The sequence below is a fragment of the Atractosteus spatula genome, chromosome 11 (genome assembly GCF_055471065.1).
Source record: "Atractosteus spatula isolate fAtrSpa1 chromosome 11, fAtrSpa1.hap1, whole genome shotgun sequence".
NCBI classification, from domain to species: Eukaryota; Metazoa; Chordata; class Actinopteri; order Semionotiformes; family Lepisosteidae; genus Atractosteus; species Atractosteus spatula.
In genome coordinates, this window is record NC_142716.1 from 5,184,835 (window position 1) to 5,202,991 (window position 18,157).

Consider the following 18,157-nt stretch of genomic DNA (forward strand, 5'->3'; position numbering starts at 1 on the left):
CACTATTCGCACAAACCGCGGCCTCTCTCTGACGTGACGTCCATAAGATTGACTCTTCTCTCCCTCTTACAGACTGCTTTTAGCTCATTTCTCTTTGATGAATGAGCAAGCATTGATAATCTGGAATAGCCCGTAATGAGATTACTTGAATGTCATTATAAATAATACACTGCCGTGTTTGTCATCATCGGTGTGATTTTGCTGGCATGCTCTTGCATTGCACGTAAATCTTTTTTTGGAGCATGTGGGGTGCATTCGAGAGTGCAGACAAAAGTCTGCCTTTGTCTAAATGGCAAACCTGTTAAAGGCCTCCGTAAGACCGGTTTTAACAGTCTTGAGTCCTTATAGTTGTGTAGCTTAGCAATGCAGTTTCCCATACAGTGAGATTCCAATACATTCCATCTCCTGCTCGTTTCTCTGCTGATTGCATGACATGTTCACATGAATATTCAAACCTTGCTGTGAAAAGGATCGTTTTAGACTTCCGGTTATGGGATGATTCTTCAGGAATGTTGCCTTTGAGATCCTCATCTTTTAGAGCTTTGCAAGATGCAGCCCAGAATTATTGTTACTGTCGGACAGTTTCATGCACTTAGAGCTGCTTGTACCTACATAAGTACATACATTAGTTTAGGATCTGTGCAACATTAACACACTTGGAGAGTGATCTAGATAAAATTCAACGACCACTGTCAAAGTGATAGACTCTGAAGGTCAAAGTGTTAATATGTGCTGGTGGGCACCCCTTTTTGTGTTTTAGAAACGTATATCAAGTGCTCGCTGCCTAGAGCCCCTGGCAAAACCTGTGTATTCTGAGTTTCCTGTGTTCAGACCAATTCATTGACCCACATTAACTCAAGTGCAGTTTGAAACTAATTTGATGCATTGTAAATGCCAATACTGGTTTGCATCACTGCCATGCCATCCAGAAGAACCTGCTGGGAAGGAGCTGTGGCGGCCAGTTACTGTACAGAGAATGAGGAACGGATAGACCCTGCTACACTCAGTGCTTCTCACAACCTCCTTTCACTTCCACATGGTCAAATTAGTGCCCATGTTCACAGAACCTTATTCCTTATTCGCAAATCCTTCTTTCATTCTTCAGTTACACAGAGCCACCAGCTGGTCAGGCACAGCACAGGAGGCACTTATAGACAGCTGCTTATTACAGCACTGTACAGTTTACTGCGCCATGTTTCACAGTAAAAGTCAGGTCACTGTATAGTACTGCACACAGTGCACTGAAAGGTCTGCAGCATTTAAAATTTTCTCACCATTCAGTTGCTTTAAAACATTCCTTTTTATGTACATTTTTTTAAATGCAGTTATATAAAATGTGTTTTTTTTGCTAATGTGCATGTACCCTAACCCTACTGTTGCATTATTTGCTTCTCTGTGTCTTTGCTACCTGCGGTGCTTTTCAGGAGCACACCAGTCATTACCAGGGGTTTACAGGGGTAGTGTGGCGGGTGCAGTGAGGGCTGGTCATTTAACAGTTTAAGGCCCTGTTTCCATCACATGTCCAGTGACAGATTCTCAGATGTTGACTGGTCCTGTTCTAAAGTGCTTTTGCTGAAAAACAGCGTTGCTTTTCAGATATTTGTGTTAGATGCCTGATAATAATCGCTCTCATTCTCTGGCCTGGGAGTGGGTCCGGGCATGTCGCCGGCACTGACGCTGTCCCTCCTCTCCTTGTGTCTCGGCAGCTCGGATCGGGAAGATGAAGCGCCGGAAGCCAGAGGATGGACAGGTATGTCCACTGTGCGGCACAGCGCTGGCAGGCACGGAGCTGGAGATGAGTAGGCATGTGGAACAGTGTCTGTTCAAGGTAGCATCAGGGCCGCCGTCTCCTCTCGCACGCCGCTGCCCTCTGGCTCTTCTCTCTAGGACTCTGCTGTCTCACTGGGCTCTCCAGCGGTTTTATTCATTTGATCAAATCTTTAGCTTTTGGTCACTGAGCGCACTGTTAAGTGGGAGTGCATGATTGTATGGTTTGATTCCAGGACTCAACGGGGGGACAGAAGAAAGGGTGTGTTGCAAGCTCCTACTGTCACAGACTAAATTCTAGTCATTTACAGGTTGGGGGATTCTAGAAATTCAGACTGCTTTCAGCTTTCTGAAAAAAAGAAACCTCTGGCCTCCTACGCTTCAGATCTTACCTCCTCTTCCTCTGTCCCAATGAAGCAAGGTGTACAAAACGGGTCCGCTTTTTTCTGAAAATATTTTCGTGTGAAAACCAGCATGATCTTTGTGTCTTAATGGGAACCCCCCATTGCTTTTATATTACAGTTAAACTCTTCTTGATCACTTGCTTGAATTAGTGCAGCTCTAGGTCATAGGCTGATCAGCCTTTTCCACTCTTCTTGTTCTCGTTGTTATAGTGCATTAGATAGTGTCCTAGTCTCCCTCTACCCTTTGGATCACTCACTGAACAGGCGTTTGGTTTGTATTTTCTTACTTAGGACTTGCTAGTAAGCCCATGATGAATGTGAATGCAGACGGGCTGTGTATTATGTGCCCTTGCAGTGCTGTCCATTGCACATTTCTTTAAGACCACTGCCAGGGTGCGTGGGCCAGCTGGACATGTGACAGTCCCGCAGAGCCGATCAGCCGAGTCACTGCAGTGTTCCTCCCGCAGAGAGATGGCGCATGCGGGGCGGAGGAGGACTCGGTGGAGATGGATGGGGAGAACGGAAACCGCTTCGAGGAGTACGAGTGGTGCGGCCAGAAGAGGGTCCGCGCCACGTCCCTGCTGGAAGGGGGCTTCAGAGGTACCCCAGCCTGTCGCCGCTGTGGGATGTCGTGTGTGTGTGTGTGTGTGTGTGTGTGTGTGTGTGAGAGGCGTGCGCGCGTGCGGTGTGCGTGCTCCGTAATGGATGAACCGAAAGACGGGTGTTCAGACCTCAGCCCGGGGGTTTGTCATTCCATTTTGCAGCGTAAAAATGACTCTGGAGTAAAAAACCGCTGCATTTCTATAGCCCTCTTCATGTGCAGCCCCAACCTGGGGGAAGCCTGTGAGCCTCTGTCTGCCAGAACTGGTGAAGAAAGAAATTATTCGATCGGCTGAGTTAAGGGGGAACTTTAGGGAGGTCAGACTGTCCAGACGTTTTTTCCCCAAAAGCGCCCCAAGCCCAAGTTGAAGTAGGGAGTTTTAACAAAAGTAGAGCACGTAGCTCATGTTAGGTAGAATCTTAGAAAAATGTGGAAATGACAAAATAAAAGCTTCAACTTGAGGTACTTTGATAAGTGATTTGTTACGTCCTGGTATCCTTCAGACCTGTGAAGTAGCTGACTGTTGGAAATTGAAACGGAAAGGTTTGAAGCAGCTGCGGAAGTGTATTTTAGCTCTGGCGTGCGGGACGCTCGGTTTTATGAATGGCTTGCTTTTGAGGCAGTGGAACAGCATAGATGTATTCTGATTCATGCCTTCACTCCGTGTGGCTTCCTGGAGGTGGAAATTGAAAATGCTCTAAAAGCACCACTCAGCAAGACCTCTGGCGCAGAAAATGTTGGCTTTCCTGGCCAACATCACTCCTTAAAAGAATGAAAGCAAAAACATATTTAGCTGTGCAGATCTCCAGATGAGCTGGGCAGAATGATATGTAGTAGGAGAAAGGCGAGAGGAGAGAAAGGGCAATATTTGACCTCTGGGTTGCATTTCTCGGGGAATGTAATTTTAGCTGAGACCTGCCTTTGCTCTCTTGGGGCTGAGGGGGAACTATGATATGAACGATTGTCAAACAGAAGCCCCCCCACCCCGATCTGCTGAGTTAGGTTAAACACAGCAGGTTGGAGAGGTGAGACACTCATTTTAGTAGCATTAAGCAGCGTGTTGGTCTGTTGTCAGTACTTCTTTCCACTGGTAGGAAGGTACTGATAATTCTCATTCTAAATTTCTGCGAGGTGAATCATGTCAAAAGTAGATCCGTTTAATGTTGATTAGGGAAAGGACCAAAAGAATCCGTTTCTCTTAAGGTCCAGATATTGAAAGTAAGGTGATTAAAAGCCGAACGTGAGTGCAGAGTTAAAGCACTTCTTAAAATCTCGTCAAATTGAAAGAGACCACTCTGTTTTACGGGGCTGTATTATTCAAACTGAAGGTGAATCTTTGAAGGTTGGGGAGGTGTGCTGGGTGGTTCCTGAAGAAGACACAAGCACAAGATGAAAAGAAAAGAGATGATCTTTTCGGCCGTGGAGCCTTCTTCCGACATTGTCTCTTTTCTTGTCCTTTCAGCATGGAATGAACCTTTTCCTGTTCCTTTGCAGTCTCCGCATGCTGCTCACTCGAACAAGTACAAGATGCTGTGATTTGCAATGCAGATACATATATGCATTTTAAAGGAGAGGGAGGATTGCTTGGTGTCCTCAGACAGACGAGTTCTCTTGAAAGTGGTGTCGGAGCACGGCGACGTTCAAGCACAAGCGCTCTTGAGTTCTCCCTCGCGGCTTCGTGTCGTCGCTCTGGGAACGGGGGCCACAGGTGTGGCATCGGTGGGATAAGAATTCCCGCCTTTGTGTTCCTGCTTCGCCTCTCCTTCGTCTGCACCAGGGGAGGGAGCTGGCCAGAGAAACGCTTTCAACCCAGAAAAAGAACAGGGATGGAAAAATCGAACTGGATCCGTTTCAGGCTCAGAAGCAGAGGCCTCTCATGTTTAAACGGCTTATCTTGCTCGCAAAAGGGGAGCGCTCTTTAAATGGGCCCCTGCCTGCGCGATATCGCCGGCGAGAGCGGGCGATCTCCCTCAGATCTGGGTGGTGAAGCAGGAGGAAACGGGAGGCGGTGGGGGTGGGGGCACAGCTCCGGCTGTAATGATGGCATCAGGGATTGTTTGAAAGCCTTCCCCTTTGTAAAATCACTTCAAAGATGGCTCTTTCCTCCCCCGAACTTCCAAATACCATCCTGATTCAGCCTTGACCTGTGCAGATGGGGCTAAGTAGATTAGATACACAAGCAGTGGGGCACCGGCTTTGCTTGATTTTGGTGTTATATTTGGCTTTTATGGTTTTGTTACTATTCCGGACCACCTCCTCTCCTCCTTACTGCATCGCCGTTTCTCCCATTGATCAATCGGTGTATCGTTCTCGAGCGGGCAGGGCTGGTCCGGTAGCCGCGTTAGAAGTGGGAGCTCGGTGTGTGTGTGTGTGTGTGTGCGGCTGGGTGGCTGTCGTGAGGGTATTGATCCTGTCTCGGCTGACGGAAGGGAGTGGAGGGCCAGCGCCGCAGGGCCCAGCAGACTGCGAGCGCGTGCAGCAGCGTGCATAATGTGATTGAAAGGCAGTTAAAGTGGCGGTGACCTTTTCAGGGGAGATTAGATTGCCTGCCAAGACTGGTTAAAAGGAGTGATAGCGGTTGATCAGGAAAGCTAGCCAGACAACTTCAGAGGGTACCATACTTGTGGGTGTCAGGAGAGGGGTGGGGGTACGATTGGAGTACACTCTGGAGAAAAGAGGGGGGGCGGGGGGGGGGGGAGCCGGGAGATGAAACAGTAGTGTCTTCTAGCCATCGTCCCTGCTCCCCCTTTGCAATCTGTTCTTTGACAGATGCGCAGAGCTGCCGGCTTCAAAGCCTCAGTGTTAGTTTGTAGCTTTTAGGTAGAAATCCTGCCTTTCTTTGCAAACGTTGCTCTGTAATGTTAGATAGGCTTCTTGGCCATCTGCGGTCCCCTGTTAGTAATGTCCTTGATCTCAGCAAGTTGCAAAGTAATCTTCACAGACCAAAATGTTACCTAAACGAAAGTTCTTCCTTTTAAATGCTGTGGAAATTGAGAATTCTCTTCTTACTATCCCATCACTTGCGGGAGTTGGATCACTTGGAAGGTATGAATCATTTTATATCCGAAAAGCATGCTGTCTTTTTAAAGTTGTCTGCCGTTCCAACAGAAGACGGGTCATTGCTTTGAGAGAGTAATTAAGAGAACCAGTTTACTTTAACAAAATGAGAACCACGCAGGATGGAATTCAGCCCAAAAGCAAAGAACCGAATGGCACTTCTTTGTTGGAAAGTATTTAAGATCCTTTCTAGACCCGGCTTCGGAGCACCGACATTCGTAATGAGTAGAAGAAAGCTCCCACTCTCCCTTCATCCATTTACATTTCTGCACTCCCAAGATTAGAACACAGAAGCATGGCGCAGAGAAGCTGCAGCCAGCTGCTGAATTCAGACAGGTCACTTCACAGGAGCTGTTATCATCATCATTTGTTGGGCTCCAGAGAACTCAAAAATGCACAAAGACAGCATTACATCACAGGCAGCCTGTGCTGGAGAACTCATTCACGGTTGCGTTCGGTGCAAAGGCATTCCACTGCCCTTGTAGGGGACACCAGGAAGCAAATGTGTAAAACTTGTCTTTGCATCCTGCTGCCAGAAATGCCTTTTTCCTTCCCTGTGCAAGTGGATCTGTCTCCTCTGTGTCTCTGTCACTAGCCGGGCGTTGGCATACTTTATTGAGTGGCCTCCTGTGAGCGCCTAACTGCCTTTGACACACGCCAACTCCCTGCCTCCGCATCGGATAATTGCGTTGTCAACTGTTCAGGAAAGTGGCAGGTGACATTGCGCACCGATTGATTGGCTGATCATCAAGGCAGTGAGCCTGACAGCCATCCAATCAATAAAGTTTACACAAGGCACTGTGATTGCATCTGTAACTAATTCAACTTTGAATCTCCCACGGTGCCAGAACTATGCCCTCCACACCCCCCCATGACGCACCCTCTCCCAGGCACTTACTGCTTCCCCACTTTCGTCCTCCTCTGCTCTGGCCCCTCTGTTCTGTGCACACACCCACCCCCACCAGCCAGGGTTTCATTTCTATTCAGGAAGCACTGCTGAGTGACAGGCCCCGGAAATCAATGGCTCCTTTTGCTGCGGTCTCACATCTGTGGACCCGCCATGCATGGCTAACTATCTGAGCTGACTCCCAAATCAATATTCTGATCAATTGATTAAATTAACAGTGATTTTCTTTCTGCTCACAGCCCACCAAGTCTCCTTGCACTAGGCCACCATTAGTGGTCAGAATATCTATTTATTTTTTCTTTATTCACATTTGCACTTCTTTTACATAAATTAATAAAATTTAAGCCTCATTAGCTGTTCATCACTTCAGCGCTGACCCCCCACCGCCCCTCCCCATTCCCCTTCTGCCTGTTGCTGTTAACCTCAGGCTCCAGGGCCATCTGCGAGCACAGGCCTGAGCAGAAGCCTGCTGTTTCTCTCATCCCCTTCCCCGCTGGCAGTGAACAGTGCTTTCAGTATGTGGCAAAGCCCATTTTTTTAGCTTCCTTTTTTACGTCCGTGGCACGATATTTTAGAATGGGGTCCTAGACTGGAAATGGTGATTGATACTTTAACAGATTTTATTTTCAAAACACCAAATGCAGGCCAAAAAAAATGCAGTTCTCTTTCACCATCGCCCTTGGGGCTCGTCCACTCCACGTTTCTACTGAAAGACCCCACAACGGAAAATGTGTGCCAGAGGGCTTTGGTTTAGCCAGCAGAAGTACCCCAAGCCTGCGCTGGCACCGGGGATCCCAGAGCTCCTGTGCCACAATGCCAGGATCTGCTGAGGCCAGCAGAGGGAATGAGGAGGCCTTCCAGTGGAGAACCAGCAGCTCAAGAGCCGTTGGTTAAACATTTTGTCAGACGATCTTTTTCAGAAAGAAAAGATCATTTTAGTCTCCTCTTGTCAGGAGGGTTTGTGAGTTTGCGACTCGTACAGGAAAATCAGGTCTTTTTGGGGAGGGATAGGAGAGTCGGTTCTGCATTGTGAGCCTTCAGGTACTTAACGTGAAGAAAGTAAAAATCGTGGAATGTAGCTTTTACATATTCCTTTTACAAGGTCCATATTTGAAACTGAAACTTCATTGATCTCAAGCAGGGGGAGAGGAATCCCTACCTGGTAAGATATCTTTGGAAGTGAGGAAGTGTCCCCACCGGCAGTCGGATTGACGTACCGGAATCCTCATTAGGATAGGGAAACCAGGTTTTCACTCATGCAGCTATAAGAATGGGCTTGACTTTGTGCTTGTGTGTTTGGTTAGGGTCCCATGTGGAAGGCACTGTCTGGAATGTCCAGTTGTTTTTGCACTGAGGAGCTGTGAACAGCAAATGGGTGATTTATGTGGGCAGGCTATTGCTAACATATGTTCCTCACAGCCATAGGGACCAAATAAAACTTAAAAGGTCCATTTTATTTGATCACTAAAAACCATTGGTGCGTTGTAAAAGGTTTAGCATTTGTGGTCCGTTTTATCCTCTTCCTCAGGATAGAACCCTTTAACGCGTTCACTTCTGAGAGGAATTGGTGGCGTTGCACTTAGAGCGAGCAGTCTGGTCCCAGAATCTTGGCCAGTTACTGCCCTCCCTGCTCAAAAACCAGGGCAAAAACCAGCACTGGGCCCTACTGCTTCATGACGGAACTGCAGGAACTGAGCTGCCAGAGTCAGCTGCTCATCTCCTCGGGGGCTGCGTTGCCCTCATCACTGCAGATTTCCCTAGAAAGAAGGACTTTTATTAATACATACAGTTTTTGGTGTCGCATATCAAGTGTCTCAAATGGTTTGCTATTACAAAAATAAAATCTACTCCTAGTTTTTAGGTTTTTTTTGAGCACCAAGCTGTTTTGACCTGACTTTCATGTAGTAGAAATGAATCTGTCAGCATTGTCCTGCAAGCAGCCCTTTAAATGATTCAAAGACTTCAGCCACTTTTTGTAAGATCAAGGATTTATCAAAGACTTATCACAGATTAGTAGGCTACGTGTAGTTTAATGAATTTGAATACTTGGGTGTTTTCTCTTGTGCTGTGTATACAGTAGCACTGCTAGTCATTGCATAGTGCCTTCAAAGGTCCTTATCGCCAAAAGGCACTCTTGTAAAACACTATTCCATGGTAATCCCCTGTAAGCAGTACTCCTCTGGATTTCTTCCTTAACGTAGGCTCACTAAATGGTTTCTTTTGGCATATGGTGCCATTCTACATAGCCTGCTGATTTCTTCCCAGCTCCTGCTTGGGCTTTGTAGATACTGTTGTACTTGAAGTCGCTGCTTTGTCTGGAACCGTTGGCACAGCGGTTACAGATTCTGATACTGGAGATGAAAGATCATTCAGAGCGATTTCAATACCCTGATCCCGGCATCGTCCGGGAACGCTTCCTGCGCGGTTTGGAGCCGGCTGGAAATGCCAAGTCTTCAAGTCGGGCCAGTTTATTGTGCGATACGCGTTTTGCACCTCGCACTTCCCCTGCTCCTTTCGAAGAGGACTGGCAAGCTGCCGCCTCTGTGTGCGTATCTAGGACACACTTCAAGTGTTACAAGGCAAGTCCTTAAGTAGAGCTGAAAGGCGCACTCAGATGGAATGGGGAGTTTGTCTCCTTTCTCATCACTGGGTTTATAGAGATGCCACTCAGTGGGCAGCCTGGAATTAGTTGTCACACTATGTGTGACGGCTGCCTGACAGAACTGGGAACTGGGCTATTACTTTTGTTTTTCTTCAGCCAAGTAGCTGTTACGTGTGGGCTGAGTGTGGAAGGAGAGGAATGTGTCTGGGGAGACAGCGTTAGGGAGGATCAGGGAAGGGTGCCTGGAATGGGGGTCTGTGGAGGGGCAGGGCCACTGCTGCGCAGGTCCGGTAATCAATCCTGGCAGGGAAGGACAGCCTGTGCGTTTCATGACTTTTTCCTCTCCTTCCTGTGTTGATTACTGCCGTCTTTTTGTGTTGGTACTCTATAGCAGTAATAATAATAATTCCTTACACTTATATAGCGCTATTCTGGACACTTCACCCCAAAGGGTTTTACAGGTAGTGGGGACTCTCCTCCACCACCACCAGTGTGTAGCCCGCACCTGGAGGATGCGATGGCAGCGACAATGTGCCAGTCCACTCACCACACATCAGCTCTCAGGGGAGGAGAACAGAGCCAGTTCAGAGTTAGGGAATATTAGGAGGTTGTGATTGGTAAAGGCCAGGGGGGAATTTGGCCAGAACACTGGGTAGCACCCTGACTCTTTTGAAGACATGCTCTGGAAGTTTTTAATGACCACGGAGAGTCGGGACCTCGGTTTTCCGTCTTCATCCAAAGGACGGAGCAGTGGGTGTCAGTTACCAGAACCTTCCTACGTGCGACAGTAGCAGACGGCACATGCTTTGGATTCTATAGAAACACAAAACTTGTATTTTTCATGATGAGTAATATGGAATGCCTCTTCATGAAAGGGGGGTTCTCCTTACTGGTTTTGAATATACCACATGAAAAAAATTGAATGGTAAATTAGGTTAAATAGGTGTTGTCTTGTAGCTACAGCGTGCCCACTCCTCAACACCGCCTCCTTCTCCTCTCTCTCAGGCTCAGGCTTTGTGACGTGCAACAGTAAAGAAAACCACGACAGCGATGCAGACCTGGATGTCGATGGCGACGATACCTTGGAATACGGAAAAGCACAGTATCCTTGGCTTACACACAGACACACGTGCTTCAGCTGGGGCGAGTCACACTTGGAAACAACCCGATCTGCACAAAGAAAGTGCCTTACAATACAGACCTGGGCGAAAATGCCCTATAGCTGCTCGTTTGTGCAGCATAGAAAATCACCTGTAAGAGATTTGCTTTGCCACAGTAGAGATCTGGAGGTGACAGATGGTTTTGTATTTCACATGTCAAGCTGATAAAAAATATCCTGTAACTAATTTCCTAGAGAAAATAATATTGCATAAAATGATCAGGTGAAGTATAATGCAGCACAAATCAGAAAATGAACAGTGCAAGTATACTTTTTCATCCGCGTGCCACTTTTCTAGTCAGGAATAGCTCAGGGTTCAGCCTGTGTATTTCAGTGGAGATGGCTCGGTTTATTCTTCCACAGTTGTGCCCTTTTCCTCGTTTCTTTTTCCTGAACGTGTTGTGCTCAGGTACACAGAAGCAGACATCATACCATGTTCAGGAGAGGAGCCAGGAGAAGCCAAAGAAAGGGAGGCACTGCGAGGAGCAGTTTTAAAGTACGTTCGAAAACCCTTGTCCAGCAAACAAATTGATTCCGGCTCTATTAGACTGAGAGGGGTGGGGTGGCCCAGAAATTTGCCTTTGTGAAGCTCAAAAGAGGGAAATTAGTGATTTTTAGGATTTAAGAATTTATGTAGGCATGACCTTCAGGATTCATTTGTTTCATTCACAACAGCTTGATGTTGTACAGTTAATTTTGTGTTTTTCCTCATAGTGGTGGCACACCCTCCAACAGAATAACACCAGAGTTCTCCAAATGGGCCAGTGACGGTGAGTACAGCAGACTCTGTGCCTTTGTCTATGTTGGTGTCAGACTGTTTGGAAACAGTACCAGGAAAGCACCTGTTATCAGAGAGGTTTAAACTGGGACCTGGGACTTTCGAAAGAGAAATGTCCAGTTAGTCCAGAATGTGTGGATTGTACAGTTGGTTTAGATGTTTTTCACATGTTTGGGGGAAACTGTCACAACCAACACTCCTCCTCTTCTGAGATTGTGAAGTGCCTGTACAACAGAATAGTTTTAAATTCCCTTAAGATAAATCTTTTTCATAACACTGCCTCAGCCTTGCTTTTTTAATTACCTGCTTTTTGATTCCGGATATAGCAGGAGTAACAGTAAAGAATCTGCCGAGATTTATTTTTTAAAGAAAAAAAATATTTAAACAACTTTTCTAGTTCCTATTTCCTCTATAACATAACCTAAATCAGGCATATTTGTCAGTATACCTGTGATACCGCAGCATGACTCAAGCTTCTCTATAAGATGTCCTTTGACCTCTGGGGTGAGAGTTGGGCTCACCGGTGTTTTCCTGCTCCCTGCAGAAATGCCCTCGACGAGTAATGGGGAGAGCAGCAAGCAGGACGCCAGTACAGCCACTATGCAGAAGACATGTAAAAACAGTGACATTGAAAAGTAAGTGGGATCCATCTCGTTCTCCAGTTCCTTCAGTCCTCGGATCACAGGCCCACCGGTATCCTGCAGTCCCAGCTCCTCCAGCCAGGAGTCAGGAGTTAAAAGTGTTACTCAGTTGCCCATGTGAGAGCAGTCCAGAAACTAATGAGTGAAGCTGAGATCATGTATAAACTTTATAAAAGTGTATTAGCCGAACACGCTTAGCATAAACTTATATTCCTTTGAAATATCTAGCTGCTGCCACAATCACTCTCATAAGTGATGTGCTGTACTGAATGTACTGTATTTAGCCTTTTTTGTAGACTATTTTTTGTATTCTTAACAGTTTAATTTAATAAATGATGACTAAACCTTTAGCAGTGTGGAGGACAGTATTGGCTTGTTGTAAGAAATTTGCGTTCTTGCAGTATGGATGTGCTTGTCCACAGAGACTGGGAGAGACCATTTCTGTTTATTTCTCCCCTCCCAATGTGCTCTAAGAAGGTAGAGAATAAGCTATTTGGACTGATGTCATCCAGAAATAAATTTAAATAACCTGTAAATGTAAAAGGGCAGCCCTCTCATTCCCTTATCTCCCTGCCCTCATCCATATTCCCAGACACCTGCTTGTATAAAACAATTTCCATCGCCGGGCTGAGGCAGAGCTCTTGCCTGCCTGCCCTATGTGTTTGTGAGCGTGCCATTCTGCTAACTGAATGGGTAATTGGGGTCAGAGCAGTGTTACCGCTGGAGAGGGGAGATGTGGTGGCGTTTTGTGCTTATTGCTTTACTGGTGCATGTCTGCAATAACACAGGGCTGCGCTGATTCTTACCCGCTATTCATTTCTGTCTCGGCTCACACCCTTTTGCGTAAATAGATTAGTGACCAGCACCTGAATTGCAGCTTTCAGTGTCTCCACCAGCAGAGCCTGCGCTGAGAGGAAAATGTGTGAGCAGATTGCATAGCGTTAGCTTCAGAGCAGTGATTGAATTTCAGTCTAGTGACCAACGAAAAAAGGGGACAGGGGCCTTTCTGTTAATTTTTGTCTATGCTTTGGCCCGCGATAGTACCTATAGAGCATGCTTTTCAGCAGCCCGTCTGCACCTTTTCATCACACATGACTTAAGTTCATGCAAATGTGGAACATTAAAGAAAGGCGCTGTTTTCTTGGCAGCGCCTGCTCTGGCTCCTCTCCGACTGGGGCAGACTAGCCCCACGGGAGAGTTGCTTCTTAAATGTATCATTTAAATGAATCAATCATCTGACCTACTCTACAATCATTACACCACATATTAAATATCACAGAGGATAACTACCGGATAAGCAGGACAGCTTGATATTTATTGATTAACTATCAGTGCATCCCTTGCCTTCTTTCTTTTGTGTGTGTGTGTGTGTACGTCTTACAGAGATAAACAAATTGTTATACACCTGCCTGATAGAGATCAATTGCGTCCTCTTGCATCAAGTAGCACTTTCCTGCCAGGTTTATCTGCACTGCCTTCCTTCCTCTACACGTGTTGGTGTTGGGGAATAAATGAATGAGGCTCCGCGCCCGCGCCGAGCGGCGCTGGAGACAGTTGTGGGAGCTGCCGTGTGTTTCTAAATGCAGCAGCTGAAGCCTGACAGCTCAGATTGATTCATCGTGGCCTGCCGAGGTCGGCCACGTGCTCTCCCTCTCTGCCTTCAGCCGCAGAGAATACCTCTGGCATGATGTACGGGTATTAAACATTTTAGCCAGCCGAGGCATGAATCATTGCAGCTGTTTGGTGTCAGTGTTAAAGTAAACAAGGAGAAGGGCTCCTGATTCCGATTGGAGTCGCTGGCTTTATTAGCTTAGTGCTGCTTGAGACATGACGCATGGATGTTTATTTAATATTTCGCTTAATATTTCCAGGCTGGTTGGCTGGCTTGTACTCCTGAGGAGTAGTGAGTGTGGTCTGTCCTCTTTTTTTCCCCCTTTTTTTTTTTTGCTTTTTATAAAGGGGAGGAGGGAAGTGATAAATCAGGGTGATGATATCATTAATCAAATAGTGGGGTTCACCGAGGGCTCCTTTGTTGGTGTTGGGGATGGTGAGCCAAAAGAGACACCCCAGCTGCTGTTGCTTTTGTGGGGTTCAGTTAACTCCTTGAGTTCTGCGAAGATCCTGCGGGTGATGAACTCGGAGATGGTGCTACCTGGATCAGTCTTTAAATTTGAGAAACATTAAAGCTATTTTTTTTTTTTGCTTTTCTCACAAAAGCATTTCATTTTTTCTGCAAAGGCCTTTTTTTCTTCTTCAAACGACACATGATGCAAATATTCCAGGTTAACTTGTGCCAGGGCTTTTAAATAAAGCGGTGATTTGAATTTTAAGAATGGTTTTGGTGCATTTGTCAGTCACAGCGGGCAAAGAATAAGCACAGCATTTCTTGTAAAAAAAAAAGTGAGCAACATTACTCTATTAACTGTATTACTGTGCTGTTTTAACTAGAGGAAAAATTCCAAATCTAAAATCTTATTTTGTGACAAACATAGTTGACCGAATGTTTCTTTCGAACCAGCCTTCCAAAGTATTATTTTGCTGTGGTGTGAGGTGACTGTTTTTAAGTTTTCCTGTTTTGTTTTAAAATTTGAAATGAAAATGAGATTTGTCTGTCTCAGCTACAATGAAACGTTAATGTGGGGTTTTGCAGACCAAAAAAAAGCCTTTAACAGAAAGCCAGCAGGGTGTGGGTGAGGTAGTGTAGCGAAATCTCCCTGATGTATTCAGTGAGCAGTTTCTATCCCATATGGGTAATGATCTCCTAGTCCTGAGGTCGGGCTGGGCCCTGCTCTTTCTGGATAAGATAAATGAGACTTTCAATGCTGGCAATCTGATTGCCGCTAAATTTCATGCTTAGCTTGAAACAATGGTTGAAATTTCCATGTAGCTCAGCGAGTAATTGAATCTGTCCTCAATTTATAAATGATGACTCTCAAACACCCCTCCCCGACTCGATTTCCCCTAGACCCCAGTGAAAAATTGTACAATTTTTCCATCTGTAATACAATTTATGTTCCAGATTCGGAGCCGTGCACATGTGGTTATGCAGGAGTCCATTTTCATTATCCTGTGTCACTTTAAATATTTGTTAAACAGATAAGGCTTTAAGTGGTCAGGCTAGGTGGGGGCTCCAGTACTATATATACATGCAGCTATTACCTTTTTTTTATATATTTTTAAAATGACTTTTTTAATAAAAAAAACCTTGCTGCTCCAGGATTTAGTAAGCTGAAGCAAAAAGAAAAGTTGATTTAAAAATATTTAAATTTCTCACTATCCAATGGGCTGGGTGACCTACTCTCATTGGTAACCTTTCTTGTGTTCCTCTGTTTAATCTTAAGTCTTCACATGCTCAGGAGTGTAAAGAAAACTTCTCTTAACCTAATTTAAGAAGTTCAGTTTAAACTTGGTCATTTTTGGATAATATCAAATTCCCTTTTCCAAAATAAAGTATAATATTTGCTACAGAAAATCAGGCTTGCAGCATTCTGCAATTCTTAACCGTCTCTGTGTAATGTAGTAATGGTTGTAATATAGTGGCTTTATGAACCCATTTCCTTAATAGAAGATGAATGAATAAAAATTGTAAAGATGAGCCCTCAGGATAAAACTGTCAGAAACCGATGTCTGAAGTATTAAAAAAAGTCTATAAAAATAATGACATTTCAGAGAAGGACCTCATTAATGTATCCTTAGATATTCAAATGTTTCCTACAACCCCTGGTTTTTTAATTAATTAATATCGTAATACAGAATTTCTAAGTACCTCTTAAGTAATGCTGCAAGAAGTTATGTGGCACACATAGGTTTTCAGAGAGGCTGTTCAAAAATGCTGCTAGGACATAAATTTCTAATTTATTAGGGAGTTGCGCAGTTACAGTGAGTAACAGATGAGTGCTGTTCACACCTGCTTTTTCTCCTGTCCTAACCCCACAGACATCCAATTTAAAGGTGTTAGCATGACGCATTGAAACGGCATGAAATTGCACTCCGAGATACTACTTCTGTCCCTCAGCGTTAGAGGTGCAAGTCAGAGACGGATAAACGCAGGTTCGGGTATATTGATATTGAAAGCTTAAATGGAGAGATATAGGCAGACTATGGATAATTATAGACTGATGGAGATAGATGTTCATCTGGACAGAACGGGACGTAGCTGGAGAGGTGGACGGAGAAGAAAAAAGTGGCATCGAAATTCTGATTGATCGGGGAAACGCTGAGAATTAAAGAGTTTTGTTAAGGAACTTTACACCTAAGCTCCCTGATCTAGAAGACGGAGATTGCCTGATCAAAGTTGCATTGCAAAGCAAATCGGAAACACCTGGCACAGCCTCTAAAGCTTTTTTTGTCTTTCATTGGGAAGGGCTTGGGAATTGGCTCAGTATTTTTTTTTATACCATAATGCATGAGCTAGCCTTTCTCATTCTGCTTTGTTCCTGGGCAAAAGTCTCATTCCCTGCTGAGGTTTTTGGAATCTCGAGTGAACATTTTCAATTTCAGTGCTTAGGAGCAATAGTTTAAAACAATTTATAGTGGATGTCAAATGTGAGGGGGTTCAAACAGACAGGGGCTCCCGCTACTGTCCAGCTTCTCACAGAACATGTTTTTAATGCACCATGGCGAAAGCTGTGCTTGATCCACAGGACTCTTTTCGGTGCTTTAGGACTCATCCTTCGCAGTGACTAGTGCCTGGCCAGACTCCTGAGCCCTGTTTGTGGACTGTAGCAGAAAGCTTGACATCATCAAACGCCTCTGTTGCCTTTATCTACCAAAGTGGGTCACATTGCAGATTACTTTGCTGCACCTTGCCCATAAATAAAAATTAAAACCCCTTTTTATTGCACTTGGGAACGGAATTACTTGAAGAATGCAGTTTGCTATAAAGCCCAGCAAAATGAATATTCATTGTGAGTGTGTCTGTGCAAGGGGTGGGTGTGGGGGGGGGGTTCACTTTACAGGAAAAAGTTTTACTTAGTGGTAATCTATCGAAGTGTCAGCGTGTTCTACATTGGCAATTTATGGACTTGTAAAGAAAACAAACTTCTAAATGCTAACCATGGAAGACACTGCTTTAGAAGGAAGCACGCTAATCAAGGCTAAATGGTTTTTTACAAGCTCCATGCTAATAAGAGAAGATATTAAAGGTTTATGGACACAGTACAAATTGTAGTCTGGGGAATGTCGGATCTCTATATCATTGACCAAGGACTTGATTTTTTCTTGTGTGCCTGAAGTTTACTTTTCTTATGAAGGCAGAAAGTTGTTTCTTAGGAAGATTTCAAGCCAGATTTTTGTGTTTTTGTCATTAATGCTTCAGGCATATTGAGACAATATATTGAAAGATAATACAAATTTATTTTGAAATATTTTTCTTTGCATACACTTGTCACAAGTGTGACAGATTAAAGCCAACTAAAATTTAGATATACGATACGTTTCAATTTTTGTTTAGTACCTGAAAACCGACTTGAAGTTCAAATGTTTTGAAGCTAAAAATGGAATGTAAAAGCATCTCTCATTGTAGGAGCAGTGGAAGTAAGCTTTTTCAGCGTTTAACAGCAGAGAGAGGAAGCTGTTGAGTAAAGTGTCCAGTTTTCACGCCAAAGCAGGCAGTCTTAACAGTGTGGCGACAGATGCTCTCTGGCCTGTAGCCAGAGAGACAAGACTGCTTTCTCCTCAGACAAGAACTTCCCCTCCAGAGTCACCTGTCTGCTGCTCTCTAAATGACTGTTTGTTGATTTTGTTTATTAAGCGCCCCGAGTCAATTATGAATTCCATGGCTGCGCAATCTAAAATGATTTAATTAAAGGAAATTGCCTGCGATTGGCAGCTGGGATGCTGGCGAGAGGGGAGTTCCTTGATTTAATAGGAGAAAGGAAGATGGTTTGTACACGGAGGGGAAAGTGAGAGAGGATGGCAGTACTGCTTTGACAAATGACCACTCACTGAAGTCAGCCTTGTCCAGTCCACTGAGAATTCTGGGATGCAGTAATTATCCCTTAATGATGTTAATGGATTCCATTACGGTAAGCACCCTGCTAGGCAAGAGGCCTATCTTCTTTTAGATAATTAATTTTTTTGTCTACGGAATATTTTATGTAATTATTTTTTAAATTATCATCTCCCTAACTAATACTGTGTACGTTGATACTGCAGTTTCATCATTATTTTGCGTGAAGCAGCTCACATCTAATCTGCGCTAGGATCAAGGTTCACCATTGAAGAAATAACAAAAAGTATA

General features: G+C 44.8%; 1 protein-coding gene across 9 annotated transcripts in view; it reads left to right on the forward strand.

Annotated features, from left to right (window-relative positions):
• The window catches only part of rnf220a (ring finger protein 220a), a 162,538-nt gene that overhangs the window by 130,160 nt on the left and 14,221 nt on the right, over positions 1-18,157 (forward strand). For 5 of the 9 annotated variants that reach the window (XM_088927602.1, XM_088927603.1, XM_088927605.1 and 2 more), the window contains 6 exons: positions 1,707-1,828; positions 2,639-2,771; positions 10,344-10,440; positions 10,907-10,993; positions 11,212-11,267; positions 11,820-11,910. In XM_088927602.1, coding sequence (XP_088783728.1) covers positions 1,707-1,828; positions 2,639-2,771; positions 10,344-10,440; positions 10,907-10,993; positions 11,212-11,267; positions 11,820-11,910 — 586 coding nt within the window. The remainder of the gene's footprint in view (positions 1-1,706; positions 1,829-2,638; positions 2,772-10,343; positions 10,441-10,906; positions 10,994-11,211; positions 11,268-11,819; positions 11,911-18,157) is intronic. The other 4 variants (XM_088927604.1, XM_088927607.1, XM_088927601.1 and 1 more) reach the window with 1 other exon arrangement.